Source organism: Xiphophorus couchianus, chromosome 5, assembly GCF_001444195.1.
Source record: "Xiphophorus couchianus chromosome 5, X_couchianus-1.0, whole genome shotgun sequence".
Taxonomy (NCBI): Eukaryota; Metazoa; Chordata; class Actinopteri; order Cyprinodontiformes; family Poeciliidae; genus Xiphophorus; species Xiphophorus couchianus.
In genome coordinates, this window is record NC_040232.1 from 30,750,615 (window position 1) to 30,775,110 (window position 24,496).

Genomic DNA, 24,496 nt, shown 5'->3' on the forward strand with positions numbered 1-24,496 from the left:
ATTTGAAATCTTTACAAATTGTAAATTCTTACAATTTGTAACAGTTCAAATTGTAACAATTTGAACTGTTACAAGTTTACCAAAGTTTAGCTCATTCCTACATCCTGAGCAGAGCTAAACCAGAGATGGTGAAAGTGTCTAAATACTCAGAATAAAGTACAATATCCATGGATTTTGGACTGTAATATTAAAAGATTTAAAAAGAACAGTTTGCAGGCCATTTTGACAACAAAATTAATGATGATCGATTTTTTTTTTTTTTAAATACAATCTCGGACTTGTTGACACGATCCAGGCGCTGATGAACGCAGGGACTGAGCTGTGAATACAGAACAGGTGTTTATTAAGGGGTCGGCTTTTTCACAGTCAGACAGGCCAGGGTCAGAGCCAGGGAATCCAAATCCAGGTCAGGCGGTTCCAGATCTCAGGGTCAGACAGATGGAGGGTCAAAAGCCAGGAGGTCCAAATCCAGTGGAGTAGGTCAGGATTGGGGACAGGAAGGGCAACTGGACAGAAGGGAGGAGACAGACAGGTTAGTAACTGGGCAAATCGCTCAAGTAGCTACAGCAAGCCTGAAGGTGTTACCGCTGAGGGTTTCACAAATATGGCAGCAGCTGGAGATCAGGGAGATGATGATTCCAGCACATCACGGGATTAAGGGTAATGGCAGACAGGATGGCTAAGGAAAGTGCCAATCAGGCAAGGATAGATATTAATGTTATAACAGAAAAAAAGGGCATAATTAAACAAAAAACAAGAGAGAGGTGGCAACAGTTATGTGTAGAAGAAAAGAAAGGAAGGTGGTTTTATAAAATCCAAAAGAGAATTGGACAAATGAGAAGAACAGAAAGAAACAGGAGAGAAGAAATAATTATTTCACAACTTAGAATCGGACACACTGGAGTAAATAGATCACTATTTTTGATAGGGAAACATCAGACAGGGAAATGTGACTGCGGGGAAGATGAGACAGTGGAACATGTTATTTTGAGTTGTAGGAGTTATCTGATTCAGAGAAACAAGTTTATTAGGAACCTTAGTATTATGAAAATGAAATTTGATATTGTTGGTTTACTGCAAAAGGACTCGGGAAGCAGAGGATATCAGGCTACATTTGATTTTTTGAAACAGAGTAAGTTGTACAATAGGATATACAGTAGTTTGTTAGTTTTTTGTCATGTGGTCTACACTCCTTACCAGTTGGTGGCGGTAATGCTCACCTAACGTTTTTTGCCAACCACCAATAAATTTCAAGAAGAAGAAGAAGTGAGATGATCAGGTGTCAGTGGTAAGGCAAATAGGAGAATGCAGGTGTTGAGAATCAATCATCGGAATGAGAATAATCTTGTATTTTAACAAGTTCTTCATTTTATCATTATCCTTTTAATATCCATTGTCATCTTGGACAATATTTTTTTTTTCCTGCAGGAACAGATAAGAAGTCAGAAGGTGAGCTTCGTCAGTTCCTCAGCTATCATCACTGCAGAGAAGCTCTTGATCTGATTGTAGGCCAAACCTACCTGATCATGGGCTCATCCAGAGACATTCACATCGATGACCAAAACCAGCAGTGAGTTTGTTCTCTTGCATATCTCTGTGAACCTGGGCCATGCAAATTTAAAGATAAATTTCAGATTTACTTCACTTCCAGTCCATTTACTCAGTAAATGTCAGCGTTGTGTTTAAATCTATTCATCCTGAAATTCTGTTTTTGCACCAATCAATATCGTTTAAAAATCTGTCTCACTGCATTTGCTGAGTTACTTTAATAAACCTTTCTTCTAATAATGGCAGTGTAATTTTGGCTTTGCTCTGCTCAGGTTTCAGTATGTGCTTGGTGAGAACACCTGGATTGAGTACTGGCCCAGTGCAGAAGAGTGCCAGATGGAGAAATACCAGTCTACCTGCTCGGGTTTAAACACACTGGTTCAGCAACTTCAAACATCTAGATGTAGGATGAAATGATACAGTTTAAAAAAATTATCATTTCATACTGCTGTGATTTTTTTTTCTTTTTTTAAAGTGAGTGAGGGTATGACTACAATACAATTTCATGATATTTTGCTTTATGAGAAAGTTGATTTCAGCTACTGCATTTCATATAAAATGCCATGAGGAGGAGGCTTCTTAATTTCTGGTTTTGTGTCAAACCCATGATTCCCATGTCACTCTGCTACCCTTTCCTGTGCCAAACATGAAAATGTATTTTAAGATATTTGTCTTATAACTTTGCAAAGCATCATTTCTCTGGTGTTAAATTAAATATATTGAATATATTTGACAATTAACTGCTGTAAATCAAATTAGTGGCTGAGTGTGCTTTAAAAATGGGATTTACTGTATCTACAAACAGACATTGACCATTGATAGGCAGAATGAGCCTTAGTAAATGTTTCTGAATAAATAAATGAATACATCAGTAAATTATTTTTTTTTAAAAGCTGCATTTTGAAACATGCTTTTATCTGAAATTGAAATGGCTTACATCACCCATTTGTACACATGTTTTGAAAGAAAAAGAATGATTTGGAATGCCGTTGAACTATCCGATGCACATTGCTTGACAAAGAAAGCTGGAATAAATGACCAACTAAAAGATGCGTGTCTGTCAAGATGATTGAAAAGTGTGAACCAGCTGCTGTGGGAGTGTTTGTGAATGGACACACAGCACAACAAATTAGCCACACAGTCACAGTGATAAGGCCTCAATCTTTGTTGTATTCTTAACTTCCTTATGACATCTTTGGTATTCACCATGGAGGCATATGTTGCAGTAAAACCTGTAGAAAATTCAGTTGTATGACCTTCAAATATTTGTAAAACGGGTGCACAGGTGGGTGTGTGTGTGTGAGTGTGGAGAGGTAAGTCTGTTTGTGTTGAGTGGGTGGATGTGTGTGGCAGTTTGTCACCAGGTCCTTGTTTCAGACAGCAGGATTAACAAACTGAGTAAAACGCCTATACTCTGAGTAGACCTACTCGGCTCTCTGATACTCAGATTTTTTCTTTTCAGAACACATCAGAGATTAAAAAGCCTGACACAGGTTTATATATAATTAAAAGATTATTCTTATTTCATAATTTAACTATTTTTAAGATTATCCAAACTAAAACTATCACCAAATATGACACAAAAGGCATAAATACTATGAGATGCCACAAATTTAGCAATGTTTTTTCTGTTATTGGAGCATCAATAGCTCTGCAGTAACTTTTCGTATTGAGCGATCAGCTACTGTGAGCCCATCCTACTTCCTAATCATTTAGACTCGCGTGATCATCCTGCTGCAAACTGCCTGCAGCCAGAGCAGAGACGAGACCGATTCCTCCCCGGGCCCAGATTTCAAATTGGAAAAAAAAAAAACATGATTGATTTATACAGCTTATCATCTGTGAAAAAAGTGGATGTGTGGTATAGTTATTCTTTAAGTAGCTGCCACGTGGACATTTTGAATGTTTTGTTTTTTTTATTCGTGCCTTTAAAGTAGTTTTGTTGTTGATGAGGTTCTTTGCCAGGAATTGACTGAGTAAAGAATCTTTCCTAAAAGTAAATCAGCACATGAGTCTGAATCACAATCATGTGAAAAATTAGGGTGGAAAGTGATAGAAATATGACCAGATGTAATGTCAGAAATGTCAAATATATATTATTATTGTTTTTAAGGAATTTTGAGACAAAAGATTTACATGAAAGTTGGTAATGAGAGAGGGAGAAGACATGGAGGGAGAATGTCAACGGACTGGGACTCGAACCTGTGACTGACTACAGGACTGAGGCCTCTGTACCTCTGCGCCGCCGCCGTGCCCTTAATTGCTTTTTTTTATATATCTTAAAAATTTAGTTGGCATTAATCCCATTTTTTTTCTCACACTAAGTTTCCAGCCAGAACCTTCCTATTTCTGTATCGCTGATATATATAAAATGTGTTTACAGTCATGATTTTAAACTGTGGCAGGAAAGTTCTTACTAAAACTTTGTATGTCTAAGAGGCTTGAGAGCATTTTGTCCTTACAGAGAGTCTGATGATGAATCTTGTTTCTAAAGCTGTGACAAAACAATCAACAATGACAATCTATTAGCATTTGTATATCAAGTTCAACATATCTACAGGAGTACGCAGTTGTTTCCTCAGTTAAATTTACTTGCTAGATTCATAGTTTTGTGCTATTTTAATAAAATATTATAGCCTTTATCTACCCATATTCTTTCATACATCAACATAAGTAGAAAGCTCCATTACAATGCCCATAAAAGCAACAAGCATTTGGCCAGTAACTTAAACATAAACTGACTTTATAGTAAAAATATATTGATCAGATCCAGGTAAGAGAGTAAACTCCTTGGATGTACTGGTTTGAAAAGGGTTTAGCAGGTTAGTTTTTAGATTATAATGTATTTTAAGGAAAAAATAAAAATAAAAAAAGATTAGTCCATGATTGAGACATGTGACAGGTGAAATGAAAGTCCACAGAGAGGGAAGCAGCTGCATGACAGAAACCTGCAGTTCAATGCTGCACCAACAGTGAATATGGGATCGGGGTGCAGGATGAAGAGGACACAGCCGTGGTGGTTGTTTACCTCAGTGGCTTTTATTTCTGTGATTTCTAGGACAGCAGCATCTCCAATGTAAGTCTGATTTTCCTCTGTCCTCTAGTTTTCTAGAACATCAAGATCCACTGCATGCCTGCCTGTCTTCAGTCCTGTGTTAGAGAATCTTGTCATTTTCATCCAGTTGCTGTTGTAGATAATCCCAAGTCAAAGAAAGTGAATGAATAGAAAAAGAAAAAATGCTTCTATTCCCAGGCTGGTAGCCAAATGTAATGTTTTGAGGAGAAATTATTTGTAAGATGTATTAAATCACATTAATAAATTTAGTAAAAAATAAAGTTTTGGATGTGCATGTTAATTTTCATTTTGAAAGAGTAAATTAGCATTTGAAGCCTTGGAGTCAAGCTCTGATATTGTGTATAAGAAGACAACTGAAAAGAGATCAATGAATATAGTATTCACGCACTGGACTGATACTGGACAAAAACTAAAGACTAGAACAAAATATTTAAAACCTTTTGGTTTTAAAGTCCCACGACTGCTGGACAGGTTTAATGTGTCCGTAAATCAAGGAGAGAAAAAAAATTCTATAAATCACAAATTGAACATCTGGGAAATGTTTTTGGACATGCAGGGTAAACAGAAACTTTAATAGACTCAAACAAATGTTGTGAAACGAAAAAGTAAATGATTTGTCTGCGATAAGATGTCACTGACCTGTATTTGGGTCCAGTCTGGCCAGACAAAACTTTGAGTTGAGCTTTTCCTCCTGTCCTATTCTGCTCTGTAGGAAGGTGATGTCTGCCCCCAATCTGCTGCGGCTGGGAAGACCACAAAACATCTTTGTGGAGTGCCAAGATTGCCCCAGTGAGAACAACTTCTCTGTCAGCATCAGTGTGATGAACTGGCCAACCAAATCTAAGAGGCTTGCACACGCCTCTGTGAACCTCAACCCTGCAAACAGATTTCAAGCCTTTGCGGAAGTTGAGGTGATGTTTAAACTGGGTTTTACCTCAAACATTTGCAGATTTAATTCATGAAAATTTGCAAATGAAACCTTTTCAGCCATCTTCAAATGTCCTATTGAAACATTGCTCACTCATTACAAACATTTCTTTTAAATACGCATTCCTTCACATCTTTGACAGATTCCTGCTGACGACTTCATTCGCAGTCCAAACTTAAAGCACTATGTGTATCTGCAAGCTCAGTTCCCAGATGTAAAGCTGGAGAAAGTCGTCCTTTTGTCATTGCATGCCGGCTACATCTTTATCCAGACGGACAAAGCGCTCTACACACCCAACAGCAAAGGTGAGTCCGACAGCTCCACACTGCTCAAACACACCTTTCCTGTTAGGTTGTTTAAATGAGACGACATTAACATCAGTGACAGTCATCAAATCAGTCAGGAAGTTCAAATTACAAATGAAGATTGGCTTGATTTATTCCACTTCAGCAGCTCAGATTGATTTCTGAGACAGATTGTGTGACTTTGCACATCACTCTTCCAACTCTTTTTCCTCATCCAGTTGAATTTCAAGGTATAAAAGGTTCTTTCAAAGAAGACCATAGAAAAAACAGACACAAAGGGATATAAGGGGGCAAATATTTTTTAGTCTTGTGGTATTTACCAAAGTGTAGGTCCTAGCCAGAACATATCAAATCAAAAAGATAATTGGATGTGTATTATTTCTGCTTGCTATCATCTTTGTTGCAGTTCATTACAGGATATTTGCGATGACGCCTGACATGAAGCCTGTAGAGAGGAATAACATGACCCAGATGGACGCTTCTGTTGCCATTGAGTTTGTGGTAATTTATTTAATATTGAATATCACTGTTGTATGTTATGTTATTAAAAAAAAACGTAGATGGTAATTCCATGTTCACCAAACATTTGTAGAAGTGATTTCTCACAATATGTGTCAATATGTGCAGCTTATGTGCCGTATTTAAACAAATTGACTGATATTTATTAATGCAGATATAGCCTTTCAGTTTAACATCACATCTGAAGAGGGACGCTTATCATAGAACCAGAGGCCTTTGGGAGATTTTCAATTTTCTAGGAAAAATTGGAAAAAAGCACACAGTGTTTATGATGTTCGATTAATTGGGGAGCAAAACAACACCACTGGTCAGTTCTATGAAAATGTTTTGATGGGAAAGAAATAATAAAGCGATTAAGTACAGCACAAGCACAAATCATCAAAAAAAATGGATTTTAAATAACATTTGATTCATCATGAACCTCCCAGAAGAGATGTGCCTGGCAGAAAAGCTCCCAAACTAAAGTAAATATTCAACTAAAAACTGGAACTGGTAGCCACATGTGTAATTACATTGACCTCTAAATTCAAAATTTGGATCAGAGAATGGCAATTTTTCATTTAAGGATTTACTAAAGGCATTTTAGTTACCAGTTTTAATAATAATAATAATACATATTGATTTCAATCCTTTAGACCCCTGAAGGTGTCATTCTACCACTGGATCCAGTCGCTCTGAGGTCAGGAATTCATTCTGGAGATTTTCAACTTGCTGAAGTTGTCAGGTGAATATATGGCACTTTAATATGGTCTGGAAAAAAAATTAAGAGTTCACTTAAAATGATCAGTTTCTCTGATTTTACTCTTTGTAGATATATGTTTGAGTAAAACAAACGTTGTTCTTTTTTTCTACAAACTACTGACAACATGTCTCTGAAATTCCAAGCAAAAATTTAGTATTTATTTGCAGAAAATGAGAAATGGTGAAAATAACGAAAAAGATGCAGCGCTTTCGGACCTCAAATAATGCCAAGAAAACAAGTTTATATTCATTTAGGATGAACGATACTAATGTTTTAACTCGTAATTTTTAAACACATAATTTTATTGCTACAGTTTTACTGGCTACAGTAAAGGATGGTGAAGAAATTTGTCAATTTGTGTCATATTAACTTGAGCTATCAGTAAACTGGTACATTATGGTCACAGCCTAAGGAATTCAGGACAGCAATATAACAAACATAGCTACCTATTCACTCTATCTTAACTTTCTTACTAACTAGCAGCTATTGAATGGATATGACAGTCAAAGATGGAGGATTGTTTAAACAGGCCATACATCCTGATGCTCTTCCTGTGTGCTTTGTGTCAAGTGTTGGACTTTGGAAAATTGTGGCAAGGTTTCCAAGTATACCACAGATGAGCTACTCTGCAGAGTTTGAAATCAAAGAATATGGTGAGTTGCATCAGAGTTTTCCTGATGTGCTGGTTATGATTGCTCTGATGTCAGGGCTCACTCACATCTTAACCTTTCAGTGCTGCCCAGTTTTGACGTTAAACTGATACGCCGAAATTCGTTCTTCTTTTCGGACAGCAAAGAACTCCACGTAGACGTCAAAGCCACGTACGTTACGTTTTTCTTTGTTGGAGAAAAGTATTTATTACCAGATTGATCTAGGTTTTCTGAAGTACTTTGATCTACAGCAGTAGAAACTAGTGTTAACAATAAATAAAAGTGTCTTCCTGCTGATTTCAGGTACATGTTTGGTGAAGATGTTCAAGGTTCCGCATATGGAGCTTTTGGAGTTGTGCTTCAAAATCAAAAGAAGAGTTTTCCCAGCTCACTTCAGAGAGTGCCGGTAGACATTTACCTTCAGTTATTTTTCTGTTTAGTTTGCCTTCACGTCTGTCTCGAACATTGACCTCCACATGCATAAGAAACGGTTTGAAGCCCTGACAGAAGGGTGAGATTCTACCAGTACAAGCATAATACGGAAAATCATCATGAAAATGCTTTTTCTAATCAAACCCACAGATACTAACCTGTAACTAAATATCAAATGTAGGTTTTGAAAGAGCTCATTAGGAGGCAGTGTTTGTCGTTTAAACTTTTGGCCATCTTCAGGCAGACGAATAATGTTGTTAGCAATGCTGACCATTAGGCGTGAGCGATATGGATTTAAAGTTTTATATCACAATTCTGGGGTACGATTCTGATAATGGTAAAAGTGACAATAAAAGGTATTTATTGTTGCTTTTTTTAGGTAACTGTATTTCTGCAGAGCAGAGCAATCATCCCCCCACAAACACAAATGCTGCTTCTGAAAATCATTCCCGTTTGCAATCCGCTTCTTTAGGACATCACTTGCATAGAAAAATGTTATTTGTTTTACTAAACTGCACACAGTAAATGCACTTAATCATATTTACAAATTTGTTGATATTTATTAGGACTATTATTGTACAAACAGTGGACAATCCAAACAAATTGGACAGTTTTGGGGGATTTCAAAACATTATTTATTGGAATTTATTGTGACAACAATAACTGTAATTCTTATCATGAAAGAAATAATAACCACAATAAACAATGTGATAAATGCCCACCCCTACTAACAATGTTTTTTTTTATGCAAATATTGATTGAATAGTCATTGATCCCAACGTAGATACCAAACACAGTGTGCTGCTGCTATGTGATTAGGAACATCACTATTTTTGTTAAAAGTCTGTAGAAAAGGTGAACCTGGTCGAGTCGCCTGTGAGTGTAAATGATATGTAAATGTGTGACAACACCAAACTCTTCAGATAACTTGCATTGTGTGACATTAGATTGAGAAAGGAGAAGGAGTGGTGACCCTGAAGAGAGAACACATCACTCAGGCCTTTGAAAACTTCACAGATCTTATGGGGAGCTCCATATTTGTGGCGGTCAGCGTGCTGACAAGCGACGGTAAGAGACGCAGGGGTTGGTGGGGATCAGTGTCACTACTCCAGGAAAAACTGTGGTAGTCTATATACAGTTTGTCAGGGTGTATATCCTAATGAAATGGGTAATCTTGATTTTTGTTATAGCTTTTATATGAAATGTGTTACGTTGGAGTCCTGAAAGTGCAACAATGCGATTAATAACTAAACTCGTACAACATGATGTTTCTAAACTGCTAAAATCTTGAACAGAATGTAAATTAGTATGTTATAGAACATGTATATAAATGTGTCCTTTGTCCTTCAGTATTCAGTTTAACATTTTTTCATTTATGTCATGTCGTTTGTTTTTTGTTTGAAATATTTAGAAATTTCCATTGATCAAATACTGAAAAGCAATTGTTCCATATGATTTTTTTTTTTTTTTTTAAGCCTCAGCTTTATTTGGTTTATCAATCTTTTTGGATGAAATTATGACTGATGTGCCATATGATTTGACTTTAAAACCCATTGAGGATTATATCATGTCACCATCTTTTCAAGTTACATTCAACAGTTTTAAAATGTTAGAAGTACCGAAATATTCTTCCTACATAAATTACTATATTGGAAAATGTTCAGACTGATCACTTTGTGTAAAAAGAGCTGACATTATCCTGAAGTGCATAGTTTCAGCGTTAGAGACTGGTTTCAGAGTTATTCCCTGAAGGAACTGGACTCACTGCTTCCAACAATGGAAGCCTTAAAGGACATTTTTATTATTATTATTATGACTACACAACATTTTATCTGTAAAGTGGTGTACTGTGACATCCAGAGCTTGTGAAACAACAAACTGAAAGCCTGACACTTTATTCTTATCTGCACAGGTAGTGAGATGGTGGAGGCAGAGCTGAGAGATATTTATATTGTCATATCACCGTATATCGTCCAGTTCACCAAAACACCCAAATATTTCAAACCAGGATTATCTTTTGATTTTGCGGTAAGATTTATTTTTGTCTTGTTTTGATTCACATGCAGACTTTTCTTGCCTCATGGCAGGGGGCGCTCATGATCCCAGACATTGTGACTCCACAGCTGCAGAGTAAGAGACAGTAACAGCGAGCTAGCCATGGAGCTAGCCATGGAGCTAGCCATGGAGCTAGCCATGGAGCTAGCCATGGAGCTAGCCATGGAGCTAGCCATGGAGCTAGCCAGCCATGGAGCTAGCCATGGAGCTAGCTAGCCATGGAGCTAGCCATACAGTCCAGTGCAGCGATATATTTATGGTTTTCTCCTCTGACCACAACAATCACTTATTAATAAACGCAAAATAAACATTAAGCCTAAAGCCATACTGCTGCAACAGACTGAATGTTCTGCTCTATCTGTGGGAAATATCTGAGTGGTTTTTTTTGTTTTGTTGTTGTCAGTTGCTATGGGAACGAGTCTGCGCGTAGCTGCGCTGATACAGAGAGAAAGACGTGGTTTTTAGTTGTACTTTAACGGTTTTTCTCTTTGTTGTGGAGAACAGCACGAAATTAATAATATCTACATGTCCAAGTTTGATTGAGTTAACGGAATTATTCTACGGCGGCAGCGCGGCTTTGCATGGCATGTTAAAAAACAGTCTTTTTGCTCTCCAGCGTTGTCCGCATGCGCGAAATTTCCTTACGTAAACAATAACATGCAGGGGGTTTATATTTGTAAATATGATTATGATTAAGTCAGTGCAACTAGGGCAGATAAGATCTCAGTTTCTGTGAAGCAGAGTGAGTTATAAAAATGTTTAAAGTACCGAAATATTCTTCCTACATAAAATACTATATTCTGTGTTATTTTATGGATAATTATATTTTTTTAAAAACTGCACGACTTGAATAAATACAACAATTACATCAAAGGAAACGTGTTTACTGAACCAGCAACCTCCTCCACATGGTCTGTTTTCATTTACTGATGCTGGCAATAAGTTGCACTGAATGTACAGTAGCTATTTTAATAAATTGTTGGTCCAAAGATCAGACTTTCAGGTTCTTCAAACATCCTCTTTCTTCTCTTTTCCATGCGAATGTATGACTATGTCCATTTCTGTCAGATATGATTGACCTTTGTCTGATTGTTTCTTGAAAGGTTGAGGTTCTGAATCCCGACGGCACTTCAGCACAAGGAGTTCCTGTTGCGATCGATGAAGCTGAGGTTGAAGGCGTTACTTCCGCCAACGGCATGGCGAGACTTTCAATCAATACCTTGGAAAACGCTGGACCACTAAAAATCACAGTAAGTCCTGAGAATTGATAGAAATCTGCTGTTTCACATTTTTATCTAGACGCCTATTCAGCATGCTGATCTCATGTTTAAAGTAAGCATCGAAGCCTGCATGAACGCTCTTGTACGTTTCTCACATTTCTGACAATAGTGTGATTCAAAAACACGAGGTATCAAATAACATTTTCTTCCTCTAAAAAATAACATTTAATTGTACTTACGGTAGTCATACCTGTAAGAGCTCTATAGCTGCATTTACTAATTGCAGAGTGCATCTCTGTTGGTCAAGCATATTTCTTTATTTTAATATTTATATTTTTGCTTAACTGTGTAGGTAAGGACCAAAAATCCTCGAATTTCAGCTGAACGACAAGCATCGGCAAGCATGACTGCTCTCCCTTATCGCTCAACAAGCAAAAACTATGTCCACATTGGTAAATACTAAATTTATGTCCATCAGTTTTCTACGCATAAGTACACTTTTTGGTAAATGACTGAAACCGTCTCTGCAGGAGTGACAACAGCAGAAGTAAAACCGGGAGATAACCTGAAAGTGAACATCAACCTCAACAAACAGGACAATCCAGAAAATGACGTGACATACTTGGTGCGAGAGCAAATATTTTTTGTTTGTTTCTAAAAACGTTTGAAGCAGAGCTTTGTGTGCAGTCATTTTCTCTTTCTTCCTGTTTTCAGATCCAGAGCAGAAGTCAGTTAATAAAGCATGGACGCTTTAGAGTGAAAGGTCAAGTGATGGTATCCATGACCCTCACTGTTACCAAGGAGATGCTGCCATCATTCCGCATCCTGGCCTTCTACCATCCAAATGACAACGAGGTGGTGTCAGACTCAGTCTGGGTGGATGTGAAGGACTCCTGCCTCGGCTCGGTGAGGCGCGATGCAGCAGCAGGGTTCAAGGGTGAAAATTAAACAAATCCACCGCTCTATTTTGTTTTTTATTTATTTAATTAACATTTTATTTTTGACCAATAGAATTCTTTTTTTTTTTTTTTTTACATTTAAGCAGCTTCTAAATTTAGATTTTTGGATTGCTCTAATATTTTTTTTTTATTATAAGTTTCAGTTCAGACATTTCTTAAAGACCTTCTGGCATCTTATGGATTTACATCCACCAAGATATCGAGATAGGAAAATTGAAAATTAAATCCAACTTCTAACTGAATCTCTGTTTAGCTGTTCGGTATTATTGATCATGGTAAATAATTTGGACACGCTTTGAAACATAAAGGTCCACAAATGGATTTTTGTGTCGAAACCATATTGACATGTAAAGGAAAACCCCTTTCAAAGATATGAACATGAAGAAATCAAGTCGAAATTGTGATATAATGGGTCGGTAACTTATAATACGACTTCAGTTTAATATTGTGTGTATTGAGATGAATGGAGTAAAATGGCTCATGTATATAGACAGTGTCATGAAACTCTGGTGTGAGGTGGTGAGGCTGATGCAGAAGACCCAGGTTGAAGTGAATAAAATCACCATTAAACCATATTTAATGGTTTAATGGTGAAATGCAATTCCAAAATCCAGGCAGCACAGATAAGCATACACTAAACGTTCAGAGCTGGTAGCAACTGGCAGCAACTATAACCGAACGACAGACTGGACAGCTTGACAAGACAGATTAGACAGAAACGACAAGGAGCCGACAAAGACACAGAAACACAGGTGACATCAAATACACAGAGGGTAATTAGAGGACAGCGACACACCTGGGAACAATCAAGGGGAAGACAGGACAACACGGAGACTCGAAAGACACAGAAACCTAAAACGAACACACAGAAAAACTCAAATCACTACAGACAGTTTAAATTCTGCTTTAAGTGATCTGCTTTTTTGTTTTTGATGATAATGTTTGTGTCTCCCAGCACTCGCGTTCTCTAAGCATCATCCTCATCTCTTTGTCGACGCGCCTTCCACTATTATTCACAGTTCTTACACTTTTGATCGTATTATGCATGGAAATAAGGAACGGTCTCATCTATTTTCAACAGTTGAAACTAGAGCCACTGAAACTCTCCGCCTCCTATGAGCCTCGGAAGAAGTTTAACCTGAAAATCACAGGAGATCCTGAGGCCACAGTGGGGCTGGTGGCTGTGGACAAAGGCGTCATCGCTCTCAACAAGAAGTACCGTCTGACACAGAAAAAGGTGATCTTCTTTCCTGATCATGTTCTGCACTTAAAGCCAAAGCGTCTTTGCATGTCAAAGGCTCATCTTAGAGTTGCTTTTTTTTTTTACACATTTTATCTTGAGGAGCTCTTTTGGTTCCTCAGGTGTGGGACACAGTTGAGAATCACGACATCGGCTGCACACACGGCGGAGGAAAGGACAGTATGAGTGTGTTCTACGATGCCGGGCTGTTGTTTCAGTCCAACTTACAATCCGAGACGCCGTCCAGACAGGGTAGCCAAACAAAACAAAAATACAATGTTGTAAATGTTGTATGAAAGAAGAGAGCTGGTGGCTTGTTGTCCTGTTCTGGTTAAAATAGGTGGCCTTTCTTTTTTTTTTTTTTGCATAAGGCTAAAATAAAAAAACAATCTAATTTCTTCTACTGTTTGTCTTCTTAACTCGACCTGGAGTAAATCTGAAATAACTTTGTCGCGACATGTGCGTCCATGTTTTAGAGCCGACGTGCTCAGCTCTCCGGAGGAGGAAACGGGACACTGCCCTGATGAACGCCACCACCGAATTATGTAAGAGCCGTCAGCTTTTTGCACAACACTCCCTCTTTAAGAGTGTAATAGCATTTCTTAAACCTGCTTCATGAAGTCTTAATCTTATGTTCTATTTTTGTACGTTTTTATTTAGTTTGTACTTAAATCAATTCGTGATGTCTTTATTGTCTGTTCCTTTTAATTACTGTTTTGTAAACTGTACACCTGTGTGCCTCTTGGCCAGCACTCCCTCAAACATCTCTTTAGACTTTCTGGTAAAAAATAACGGCAAATACATTTAACCATAAATACCCATGACTTTAACTGAATCTCACCAATAAAACTTCAGTAGAAGATAAATATAAACAAAATAAGCTGATTTTATTTTTAAACGCTTGGTTTTTAAATTATGCTCCCAACATGTTTATTTTGTGAGTTAGATTTGTTTTTTTTTGTAGCTTATCTTTACGCTTATCCTTATCAAACTGTTTTTATGCTTTCAATTAGCTTCTTGTGCTAATTTTTTTTCGCACAACCTTCTGTGTAACCAGTGAGTCAATATGACAACCACCTGCAGCGTGACTGTTGTTTGGACGGCACGCGGGAGACCACAGTTTCGTATTCCTGTGAGCGTCGCAGCGAGTACATTTTGGACGGTGAGCCCTGCGTCGAGGCTTTCCTGCACTGCTGCCAGGAGATGGAAAGAAAACGAGCCGAGAGGAGAGAGGAAAACCTTAAACTAGCTCGCAGTAAGAGCCTGGAACAAGAGATGAGAGGCGACAGCATCGCTGTTTTTCCAGTTTTGTTGTTTGAAAGAAATAAAATGTCATTATTTTTGTCAAACTCGAGGTGAGAGTGACGACAGCAGCTACATGGACACCAATGATATTGTCTCTCGCACCAAATTCCCTGAAAGCTGGCTGTGGTCCGATGTCAAATTGCCAGCATGTCCTGCAGACAAGCCTAACTGGTGGGTTCACTGAAACTTTTACAAATGAACAAACAGAATCACGCTATCAGTTTAGCTTTAATCTTAAATGCTTCTTTGTTTCAGTGAAGCAACCTCCTTCGTAAAGAATATGGCTCTGCAAGATACGATCACAACATGGCGGTTCGCAGGAATTGGTCTCTCCAAAACTGGTGGTGAGAATCCAGCAATTAAAAACGAGGCTTCAGTGTTTAGTTGTGTTTCAAACTCAACATCAGCTGATCCATAGATTTTAGTCCCTCATTGTTTCACTGTTCCTTTGTTTTCTGTGTCATTTGTGTTGTTTGAAGGCCTCTGTGTGGCCGACCCTTTGGACATTGTTGTCCGAAAGGACATCTTCATTGATCTCAGACTGCCCTACACAAGTGTTCGAGGAGAGCAGATAGAAATTAAAGCTGTTCTGCACAACCATAATCCTGAGCCTGCCACTGTAAGTAATGCAACATGGATTACCCACTGATAATCCTAATCTACTTAAATGGGGATTGAACAGTGTATGACTATAAGATGGGGTTGTACTGGAATAAATGTAATTGATTTGAAGCTTTAGATCAAATTACATTTTATATAACATGAACCAGGCCTGTTTGTAATGTGATGAGGTATATCAGTTGTAAAGTTGTTTAGCTAAACTAAACTCAGTGTTGGCTCCTGCAAAGCCCCTCCATGATTCCCAAATCTGAAATTTTGAGGTGGGATAATTGCCGTGCCGTCTTTCACAAAACACGCAACTTAGTTTTCCTAATGTCAGCATCAAGCAGGCTGAACCAACAATCCAGCCTGCATGTGCATGCATGTAAGCAATAAAAACTATGTTTATACAGACATAGATTTATGCAGTTCTTTGTTTTAAATAATTGAACTACAATAAACATACATGTTGTTTAATTCAGACTTTGGCACGACTCATTTGGTGATTACAGATAAACAGAAACACATTTCAAACATTAACTCCGTAAAGAAAAGCTAGCATTTGGTAACAACGTCAATAAACATGTAAATCCGCCAGGGGATTACATGTTGACATGGCGAAAATAAAATAAAATAAAAAAACTAAGTGGTAATAGTAATAATAATAATAACAGTACAAAATAAACTGTAAAAATATACCCACAAGTAAACAGAGTTATCAGGATCCATTATGATTGTAATCTTTGTTTTCCACTTAGATTCAAACGTCTCCATCTTAAATTATAGTCTTGATGTTGTTTTTTCCATAATGTAAACTTTTTTAATTCCGTCTCTCCATTGCATAATACTGGGAGATTGTCATTTTATCCAAGCAGATGTAATTCTCAATCAGAAGCAAGACTCTAAGTATTTACTGTCTTTGCCTGTCATGTCCCTGGAAACTATTCCCAAAATCTGTGTACAGATGGGTCCATATCTGAATAAATGGCTAAAATACGTTTTATCTTGTGCTTGTTTGACCATCTTTCTAATGCTGCGTTTGGCATCTGCCTACATTGACCAAATCAAAACCATCTGAACTGAATTGAACTGAGTAACCACGTTGTACCTTTTCACCTGTTGTTGTTTTTAAGGTGCGCGTGCATCTACTTGAGACAGAACATGTGTGCAGTGCAGCTTCTAAGCGTGGAAATTATCAACTGGAGGTCAAAGTTGGAGCCTCAAGTACACGAGCAGTTCCCTTTGTTATTATTCCAATGAGAGAAGGAGATTTCAACATCGAGGTCAAAGTGGCTGTGAAGGACTCTGAACAGGGTGACGGATTTAGAAAAACGCTGCATGTTGTGGTAAGAGAAACAATCAGTTCATTAATTCAAGTACATAAAATCCAACCATTCTGTGTTTTGGTTGTCTTTCACTCCCATTGGGTCGTGAGTTCATTTTAAAATGATTGAATTAACAAAACCCGATATAACAAAAAGAAAAAGCTAAATTCCAGATGTTTCCTCGCTGTTGTTTCTTCTAGCCTGAAGGCATTCTGATAAAATCTCCTCTAACTATAACGTTGGACCCTGAAAACGAAGGAAAAGGTAGGACTCTAGTAAACATTTTTATTTACTCATCTCTAAGCACACGGATCAATCTCAATAAATTATGTGATTGAAAAAACGTACTTATTTCCATCATTTAATTTAAAGTGCTTTACTGGGCCTGGCTTTTAAGAACAAACTATTTTGCTAAATTGAGAGATGTCTCGTTCAAGAGGAAAGGAACACTTGAAATGAAAACAGGAAAAGGCTTCAGGCGAAGCAAGAGGGAAATGTAATGAGCGATGAGTAAACAAAGTGGGATGGCGATGAAGTTATGATGAGTGGATGAAGCAGACAAAGAGCATTGAGTTTAGAGCAACGCCATAGACACTTCTAAAGTAGTGACAATTAATAAATCTTTTTTTTAAAATCCAGATGGCAAACAAGTGCAGCTGCTCCGCAGTAACATTCCTCTGATAGACATCATACCGGACTCAACTACCAGCACGCAAATAGCAGTTACAGGTGATACGCAAATAAACCAGATATAAAACTGCAAGATGCAAGGAAGACTGCATGATGTCAGCTTATCGTTCTTGCTCGTGGGAATGTTGCCAGGAAAAAAGCCTAAAGAAGAGCTGAAGAACGCCGTCACTGGAGAGTCGATGAGCAGTCTGATCTACCAACCGTCTGGTTGTGGAGAGGAAAACATGATCCACTTGACAATGCCCGTCATTGCAACCACGTATTTGGACATGACCTACCAGTGGGAAGCCGTGGGGGTCGAGAGACGGGATGAAGCCCTGCAACACATCATAACTGGTGGGACTAATAAATATATACTTCTCTGACGATTTATATCATAGGTCAGGGATCTTCAACTCCAGTCCTCAAGGGTTGGCGAGCTGAAACTTAATCAAATTACCTCCTCAGTAAGCAGTCAAGTTCTCCAGAGTCCTGCTAATCATCTGATTATATTCTCATTTGTGTCGAAGCATCTAAACATTTCGGGACAGCGCCCCTTGAGGACTGGAGTTGACGACCCTTTCCTAGGTTTATGTTGATCTAGGAAGTGGTTGCAGGTACAATCATGTCACAGAATGTCTATAACAGATTGAAGATGATTCTATTTAATTATGTGTATTAAAGTGAATAAAAACTGTTGCGTGTTGCTCCATGGGATCTTATTCAAATTCAATTTGAACTTTATAAAGAAATAAAATGTTAACCTTGTGCACAACCCCAATGAAAGATGTGCTGTGTACTTGTTTCAGTGTGCAACAGCGTCAGAGCACATGATTTCACAAAAAGTGAACTTCAATCAGTGAATCTTGTTTGTTTTGTTGGGCTTAGGTTATCGTAATCAGCTAAGCTACCGTAAAGGAGATGGATCTTTTGCTGGATATCCTGATCATGACAGCAGCACCTGGTGAGCCCTGAAAACCTTCACACTTAATTATGTAGCTATGATAATATAAACACTCCTATTGACTGATCAATAGCTGGTCCTTTTTCAGTCGTCGTATTGGCTTTCTGTAGCTTTCACATTCACTATGTTTAGTGAATTTGGGAATTTGAAGCCCAGGGGAAGGGAGAAGAGACGATCCATCAGGACTTCAACCTGGGGTTCTAAAGATAAATATCAGATTATTTTGCAGTTGTTATACTCTGAAAAAGAATTTAAATATTTTCAAAGTCAGAAGAAGCTAGCAATATTTGCAGATCTTTTGTAATTAAGGCTTGGCTGATCTGGGAACACCTTGGGATTCCCCCGGAGGAGCTGGCCCAAGTGGCTGGGCAGAGCGAAGTCTGGCCCTCTGTGGTTAGGCTGCTACCTCCGTGAGCAAAGCCCGAATAAGTGCAAGAAAATCAATGGATGGATAATTTATAGGCCAAAGTTAATTCTTGATTTGTTGAGCAACTCCTATTTGCTCAACAAATAGGAATTCTCTGTAAATTAGAAGCCACAGCAAAAACCTGAACATTTTAGAAAGATCTACTGGAATCCTGGGAAAGTATTGCTCCATGCCACTTTAAAAGATTCCAAGTACAACTCCTAAAACAAGCATATCATGACTAAACAAAATGGTTGACTGAAGGCTTTAAGTACCTCTACGTAGACGAACTTACAATCTGATTTATGTTCGGTCTGATGTTTCAGAAGTGACCAACCTTTCTGCATCCTCTATTTTCCCCCAAAAGGCTGACGGCGTATGTTGTCAAGGTGTTCTCCCTGGCCCACAGACTGGTGGCCATTGAAAGCAAAGTCATCTGTGATGCCGTCAACTTTTTGATTCACAATGCGCAGCAGTCTGATGGGATGTTCAGAGAAGTTGGAAAAATGTCCCACGTAGAGATGATTGTGGGCACCATGAAATCATCCAGACCTATTATTCATTGTTTTAAAAAGCGAAGTATTTGTAAACCAATATCAATGTGAGAATAGGTTGTGTGTCCGTAGGGTGATGTCGGCGGCACAGATTCGGACGTCTCCCTGACAGCCTTTTGCCTCATTGCCATGCAGGAGTCAAGCGGATTATGTAGTGCCAATGTGAGGATCTTTGTTTTCTCTCACAATACAGTGTATTGTAATGCTATGTTTCCACTTTCAATATTCTAATATTGCTCACCTTTTTTTGATTTCTCCTCTGTTTTGTCCAGAGTTTACAAGACAGCATAAACAAAGCAGTGAGCTACCTCCAAAAGCGCCTTCTGACCTTAATCAACCCATATGCCGTTGCCATGGCGTCATATGCCCTGGCCAATGAAAACAAACTGAACCTGGAGATCCTGCACAGATTTGCCTCTCCAGGTGCGATCACACAGCAACACACACTATGGAGCAATTCCAATGAAACAATTTAGATCACTTAACCTCACAACTACAGCACAAAGAGAAGATGAGAGAGTTGCATTCAAGACCCCCAAGAAATTTTAATAGAGGCAGGAATAAGGTCAAGTCCAAGCAAATCTAAGATCATCACACAGTAACACAGATCATGTAACCTCACTACAGCACAAAGAGAAGTCGTTAGCGTTGTCTTGGTCTTTACCACAGGCCAAGACAAGACCCAGAATAAGGCCAAGCAAATCAGAGACTATTTATAAAACATCTACATTGTACAAATCTCTGTTCATTAGTGAACTAACCTGTAGCAAGTATTCGGACTTACTGGTTCCACTGATGCAACCAACTTCTTTCTGCAACAGGCAGTGAGAGACATTCTTCCCTTCTGAATGTTTCTGAAAAAAACCCATTTATATATATACTGGAAAATGTTTTCCATCCGTTTTTAAATTTTCTTACCTTCAACGTGTGAGGAGCAAAGCGGCAACTTTGAACTTTCCAAAGTAAAAATAAGGTTTGGGTTTAAATTGAATTGAATGCAGATAAACGTTTGCCACTTAGTTGCAGCTAAAATAAAGTATGTTTCATGTTGCGTCAACTGATCTTAAAGAAAAAACCTCCAGCACCTCTGAGACAAGATTATGACTCTTTGCCATTTTGTACGTTTGCGATTTTAGTCATATTGCACCCGAGTTTTGCAGTATTAAAAAGTACAGTCCATCACAGACTGAACGCGTGTCAATTCATACTCATCTTATTATAGGCCTGGCGGCCGCCATGCTTTACAAGCCCCACCGCCAGGCCAAGCCTTTCTTGTTTATGTTTTTAGGAAAATAATAATAAATTTTTAAAAAACACTTTTTTTAAGCCGGATTGCAAGCGTCTCTGTTGCTCTGAGCGTTTCACTGGCGGAGCAGATTTATTCCTAAAAGATATGTTTATAGAAGATAGGTTTATAGTTTATGCATTTAAAGCCGGACCAATAACACCGCTGGCGCCTCTGCACGTTGCCTCTGCGCGCTGCAGCAGCTGAATGTCTTAAGTTTACCTCAGTGCGGATCCCGCTCGCCTCCTTTCACTCAAACTGGACACAGGCTATGACGGGGTTGATATTTACATCAACCCTGTGAGGAATTATGTTTCTTTCCAGAGTTTTTGAAGGTAGTGGTGACAAGGTTGTGGACAAAGAATTTTGTGCGGCTTTTCCATCTCAACACGCTGCCCAGCGCCCAGCTCTGTCTGCGCTGATAAAGTTTATGTCTATGGTCCCGGTTGGTCGGTCCGTTAGTGGTTAACGAACCAGCGCTAACCTCATCATGCAGGTTCAGCCCGTTGAGGAGCTTTCGCGCTCGCCTCATAGTCACGCAACATGCTGGTTTTATATTATTTTATTATTATTTTTAGTATTATTTTTCTGGTTACGAAGCATCAATCCATATCAAATGCTTTGTCCACTTAGTCAGACAGAGTTAATGCGCGGAGACCTGAGAAACTCGTCCCATAACTGGACCAACCAAAATAGTTTCTGTGTCCCCTTGTTAAAAACTCAACAGACACGAAATGGAAGAGCTACTAGAGCCACATTAGCAGCAATAAATTGAATCTCCTGTTTGTTGCGCATCTCTGCGCAGTGCAGCGGATTTAGCTCATCATGCAGGGCCGGTCCAAGGCTGTATGAGGCCTGGAGCAGAACTTGACTTAGGGGCCCCTCTTACTGCTAAAAACATCAGCACCTCTAACAGCTTCTGTGTTAGATTTAGTTAAATCTAGGACAGGGGGAGTAGTTTAATTGGCCAACCTAAAAAGCAATAAATTATAATTGCAGTTTACTAATTTGTATTTGTGAACAAACAGAGCTCAAACTCAAAGATTAAACTCACAGCATCAGATTGTTGCTATGGTAACAAAGCAATTTAACTATGAATATTGTTCTTTGAACTTTTACAAAGTAAACTTGCCAGCTCCTTAAAATCTTTCATATAAATGTTAAACAATTTAAAATTGTTTAATTTATATATGCTGAAACCATTAAATCAAATTTAGCAGCATTGATGATCTGAATAAACAAATGTTACATTTATGTATCTGTGGTCTGTGTTAAAATATTAGCATTTATGGGGCCCCTGAAGCCCTGGGGGCCTTATGGAGCCGCTGGCTAAATTTGGATTAAACAGAAGTGCAAATAATTGATATTCATTTTGTGTTTTTTGATTTGTTGTTTTTAAGACTAGTTCAGAGTTTAGATAGCATTTCACTGGCGATGTTTTCCAGTAACATATAATTACCCAGTAATACTTTTACATTTCCTGTCTACTTAACATCTTTAATACAAAAACACGGTGGACCGCCAATGGACCAACTCGGCGCCCCGACCACCAGGCTTAGCAAGTTTTTTGGGGGAAACCCTGAAGTCATTTTGCTTAAAGTCTCCAGTTATTAATATCCACAAGCAAGAGCTAACTAATTGTTGTCTTAGTTTGATTAGGCCCTAATTTTTTATATTTCACGATAGTAAAATTGCTCCTACTGGAATCAGAATCACAGTCTATTGCAATAGGGTTTCATGTAAAGTCTTCAGTAAATAATATATTAATAAAGTATATCAAAGTGAGATGTGAGGATTTCTATAATTATTTATCTTTATATCAAATAACTGAACTATCTAAAGAAGAAAACTGCAAAACAGATGAAGTGGGAGTAAATTTGTACAATTTACAAATTGGTATTAGGGAAATTTTGCTCAAATTATTGCTGAAGTCACTAAATTTAGCAAAGCAATATGCAACTTATAGAGCAATGTCAGCAGAAACAAATGTTGAAGTATTTCACAAAAGAGTTGCTGTTGTTCAAAGATCGAATAGCAGAAAGGTTCATCTGACAGAGTAGGATTATGACAGCCAGTAGCAACCTCACTAGGTTTGTGAGTAGATAACATTATTTAGAGTCGTAAAGGTCATGAAAGGTCATGGGTTTTTCTCAGGTTGTAAACAGGTCGGGTTGTCCCTTCAGTGGAAAACTCACTTAAGTCTGGATTAATTGTCTTCCTCTCATCTATGGTATCTCTTTCTTGCACAGTTTAATTTCAAGTGTTACCCTGGACAACAGCTGTTCTTTTCCACTGAGATGCAGAACAAGCTGCACTGCATTTTGAAATCATTGTTCAAATCTGCATATAATGTCTAGGTTCACACTGTATTTCTTGATTTTTCTCAGTAAATGTGTTGGTTCCCGTGGTGTTTTTGGGAGGCTTCTTGAGATTGTTGTTGTCCTCAGATCTGTCCCACTGGCCTGTACCAATGGGTCGTGTTTACACACTGGAAGCCACAGCATACGCCCTTCTGGCTCTGGTCAAAGTCAAGGTCAGGATGTCTTACTTACTGCTGTGACAACATAGACGATCATTCTGGTTAACAGCTTTAACTTGGTCTGTTTTTATCGTAAAGGCCTTTAATGAAGCTTGGCCGATTGCGAGGTGGTTCAACAAGCAGCAAAGAGAAAACGGAGGCTTTGGATCAATTCAGGTAACGTAAAACTTGGCTTTTTCTTTCAAACCTTTATGAAACTGTTTCCCAATCTCTGCGTATCTAAGTACCATGATACTGACAGTTTTAAACCGTTGCACAATCACTCTTGGACTTTGTCAGATTGTTGAGAAGATGAAGATCTTGTCCAGAGGAACTGCAGGGCTGTACCTCCTCTGCTGAACTTGTTTTTATTGTAATTGAAAAAAAATGCAGAGAAAGACATTTTTGTTACCACCTATACATCAATATGTAAGCAAATGATTTCTCGTCATATTTTTTTTAGCTGTAACCTGAAACACGGTTATGTTTAGTCTGAAAGGAGGCCAAAAGATGCTACGTATGAAATACTTCCGAGGTAATCTATAGGCAGCCATCACTGTCAATGTTCGCCCAGCTTATATATCTCATGTCAAACTCGAGGCCCGTGGGCCAAATCTGGCCCATCATAGCTTTTTATGTGGCCCTCTAGATTCTAGATTAAACACTAGGAGTGCTGAAATATTATGTTATCAATCAAATCAATGCAGTTTTTATCCGTTTACTGCCAAATTATATCAATCAGTCCCTCTAGTTTCATGGGAATTATAATGGAAATTCACATACTTTTTTGCGCTAATAATTGGGAGTTTATTGCAGATATTTCTCAAAAATTGTGAAAAACTTTCTTACTTGTACTAAACAGCTGCCTCACTCTTAATTGATGTCACATTAAAGTTCATGCTCTATACAGTGAATAATAAAAAGTCCCATTTACCGTCATAAATAAGCACAAATATCACAAATACTTCCCAATTGGTGCCACAAAGATTTTGGTTTTTATTGCAAAAGATCACAAAAAGAATCACGAAATCCTGCAGGAGGGACTGAAAAGATCTTGTTGCCTTGCCTCCCCTCCTTTCAACACAGTGCCGCCGTTGGAAAGTGACATGTTCAGAAATAATATGTAATTTTAAGAATTCATTGATATTTTAACAGTTTGTGAACAGGTTTTATCAATACATTCTGGCAGAACCGGC

General features: G+C 38.2%; 2 protein-coding genes and 1 long non-coding RNA gene across 6 annotated transcripts in view; 2 read left to right on the top strand and 1 right to left on the bottom strand.

Annotated features, from left to right (window-relative positions):
- LOC114144598 (complement C3-like) overlaps nucleotides 1-2,596 on the top strand; it is a 28,037-nt gene extending 25,441 nt beyond the window's left edge. For both annotated transcript variants that reach the window (XM_028017616.1, XM_028017617.1), the window contains exons 42-43: nucleotides 1,429-1,570; nucleotides 1,821-2,596. In XM_028017616.1, coding sequence (XP_027873417.1) covers nucleotides 1,429-1,570; nucleotides 1,821-1,965 — 287 coding nt within the window. In that variant the 3' untranslated portion in view covers nucleotides 1,966-2,596. The remainder of the gene's footprint in view (nucleotides 1-1,428; nucleotides 1,571-1,820) is intronic.
- On the bottom strand, nucleotides 1-5,352 carry LOC114144688 (uncharacterized). The gene is made up of 3 exons (XR_003595519.1): nucleotides 5,264-5,352; nucleotides 4,577-4,698; nucleotides 1-506 (listed from the first exon to the last, which is right to left on the bottom strand). It is a non-coding gene; the product is annotated as an uncharacterized LOC114144688 (long non-coding RNA).
- LOC114144599 (complement C3-like) overlaps nucleotides 4,474-24,496 on the top strand; it is a 25,508-nt gene continuing 5,485 nt past the window's right edge. Inside the window, exons 1-31 of one of the 3 annotated variants that reach the window (XM_028017618.1) lie at nucleotides 4,474-4,624; nucleotides 5,337-5,535; nucleotides 5,695-5,857; nucleotides 6,264-6,358; nucleotides 7,012-7,100; nucleotides 7,689-7,771; nucleotides 7,852-7,939; nucleotides 8,072-8,174; nucleotides 9,148-9,268; nucleotides 10,113-10,228; nucleotides 11,359-11,505; nucleotides 11,828-11,927; nucleotides 12,006-12,100; nucleotides 12,190-12,381; nucleotides 13,516-13,671; nucleotides 13,797-13,926; nucleotides 14,151-14,219; nucleotides 14,732-14,929; nucleotides 15,030-15,150; nucleotides 15,235-15,323; nucleotides 15,459-15,598; nucleotides 16,713-16,925; nucleotides 17,105-17,168; nucleotides 17,544-17,633; nucleotides 17,727-17,930; nucleotides 18,462-18,537; nucleotides 19,311-19,470; nucleotides 19,570-19,659; nucleotides 19,770-19,920; nucleotides 23,230-23,315; nucleotides 23,400-23,477. In XM_028017618.1, coding sequence (XP_027873419.1) covers nucleotides 4,527-4,624; nucleotides 5,337-5,535; nucleotides 5,695-5,857; nucleotides 6,264-6,358; nucleotides 7,012-7,100; nucleotides 7,689-7,771; nucleotides 7,852-7,939; nucleotides 8,072-8,174; nucleotides 9,148-9,268; nucleotides 10,113-10,228; nucleotides 11,359-11,505; nucleotides 11,828-11,927; nucleotides 12,006-12,100; nucleotides 12,190-12,381; nucleotides 13,516-13,671; nucleotides 13,797-13,926; nucleotides 14,151-14,219; nucleotides 14,732-14,929; nucleotides 15,030-15,150; nucleotides 15,235-15,323; nucleotides 15,459-15,598; nucleotides 16,713-16,925; nucleotides 17,105-17,168; nucleotides 17,544-17,633; nucleotides 17,727-17,930; nucleotides 18,462-18,537; nucleotides 19,311-19,470; nucleotides 19,570-19,659; nucleotides 19,770-19,920; nucleotides 23,230-23,315; nucleotides 23,400-23,477 — 3,804 coding nt within the window. In that variant the 5' untranslated portion in view covers nucleotides 4,474-4,526. Of the gene's footprint in view, nucleotides 4,625-5,336; nucleotides 5,536-5,694; nucleotides 5,858-6,263; nucleotides 6,359-7,011; nucleotides 7,101-7,688; nucleotides 7,772-7,851; nucleotides 7,940-8,071; nucleotides 8,175-9,147; nucleotides 9,269-10,112; nucleotides 10,229-11,358; nucleotides 11,506-11,827; nucleotides 11,928-12,005; nucleotides 12,101-12,189; nucleotides 12,382-13,515; nucleotides 13,672-13,796; nucleotides 13,927-14,150; nucleotides 14,220-14,731; nucleotides 14,930-15,029; nucleotides 15,151-15,234; nucleotides 15,324-15,458; nucleotides 15,599-16,712; nucleotides 16,926-17,104; nucleotides 17,169-17,543; nucleotides 17,634-17,726; nucleotides 17,931-18,461; nucleotides 18,538-19,310; nucleotides 19,471-19,569; nucleotides 19,660-19,769; nucleotides 19,921-23,229; nucleotides 23,316-23,399; nucleotides 23,478-24,496 lie in introns of those variants that run through there. The other 2 variants (XM_028017619.1, XM_028017620.1) reach the window with 2 other exon arrangements.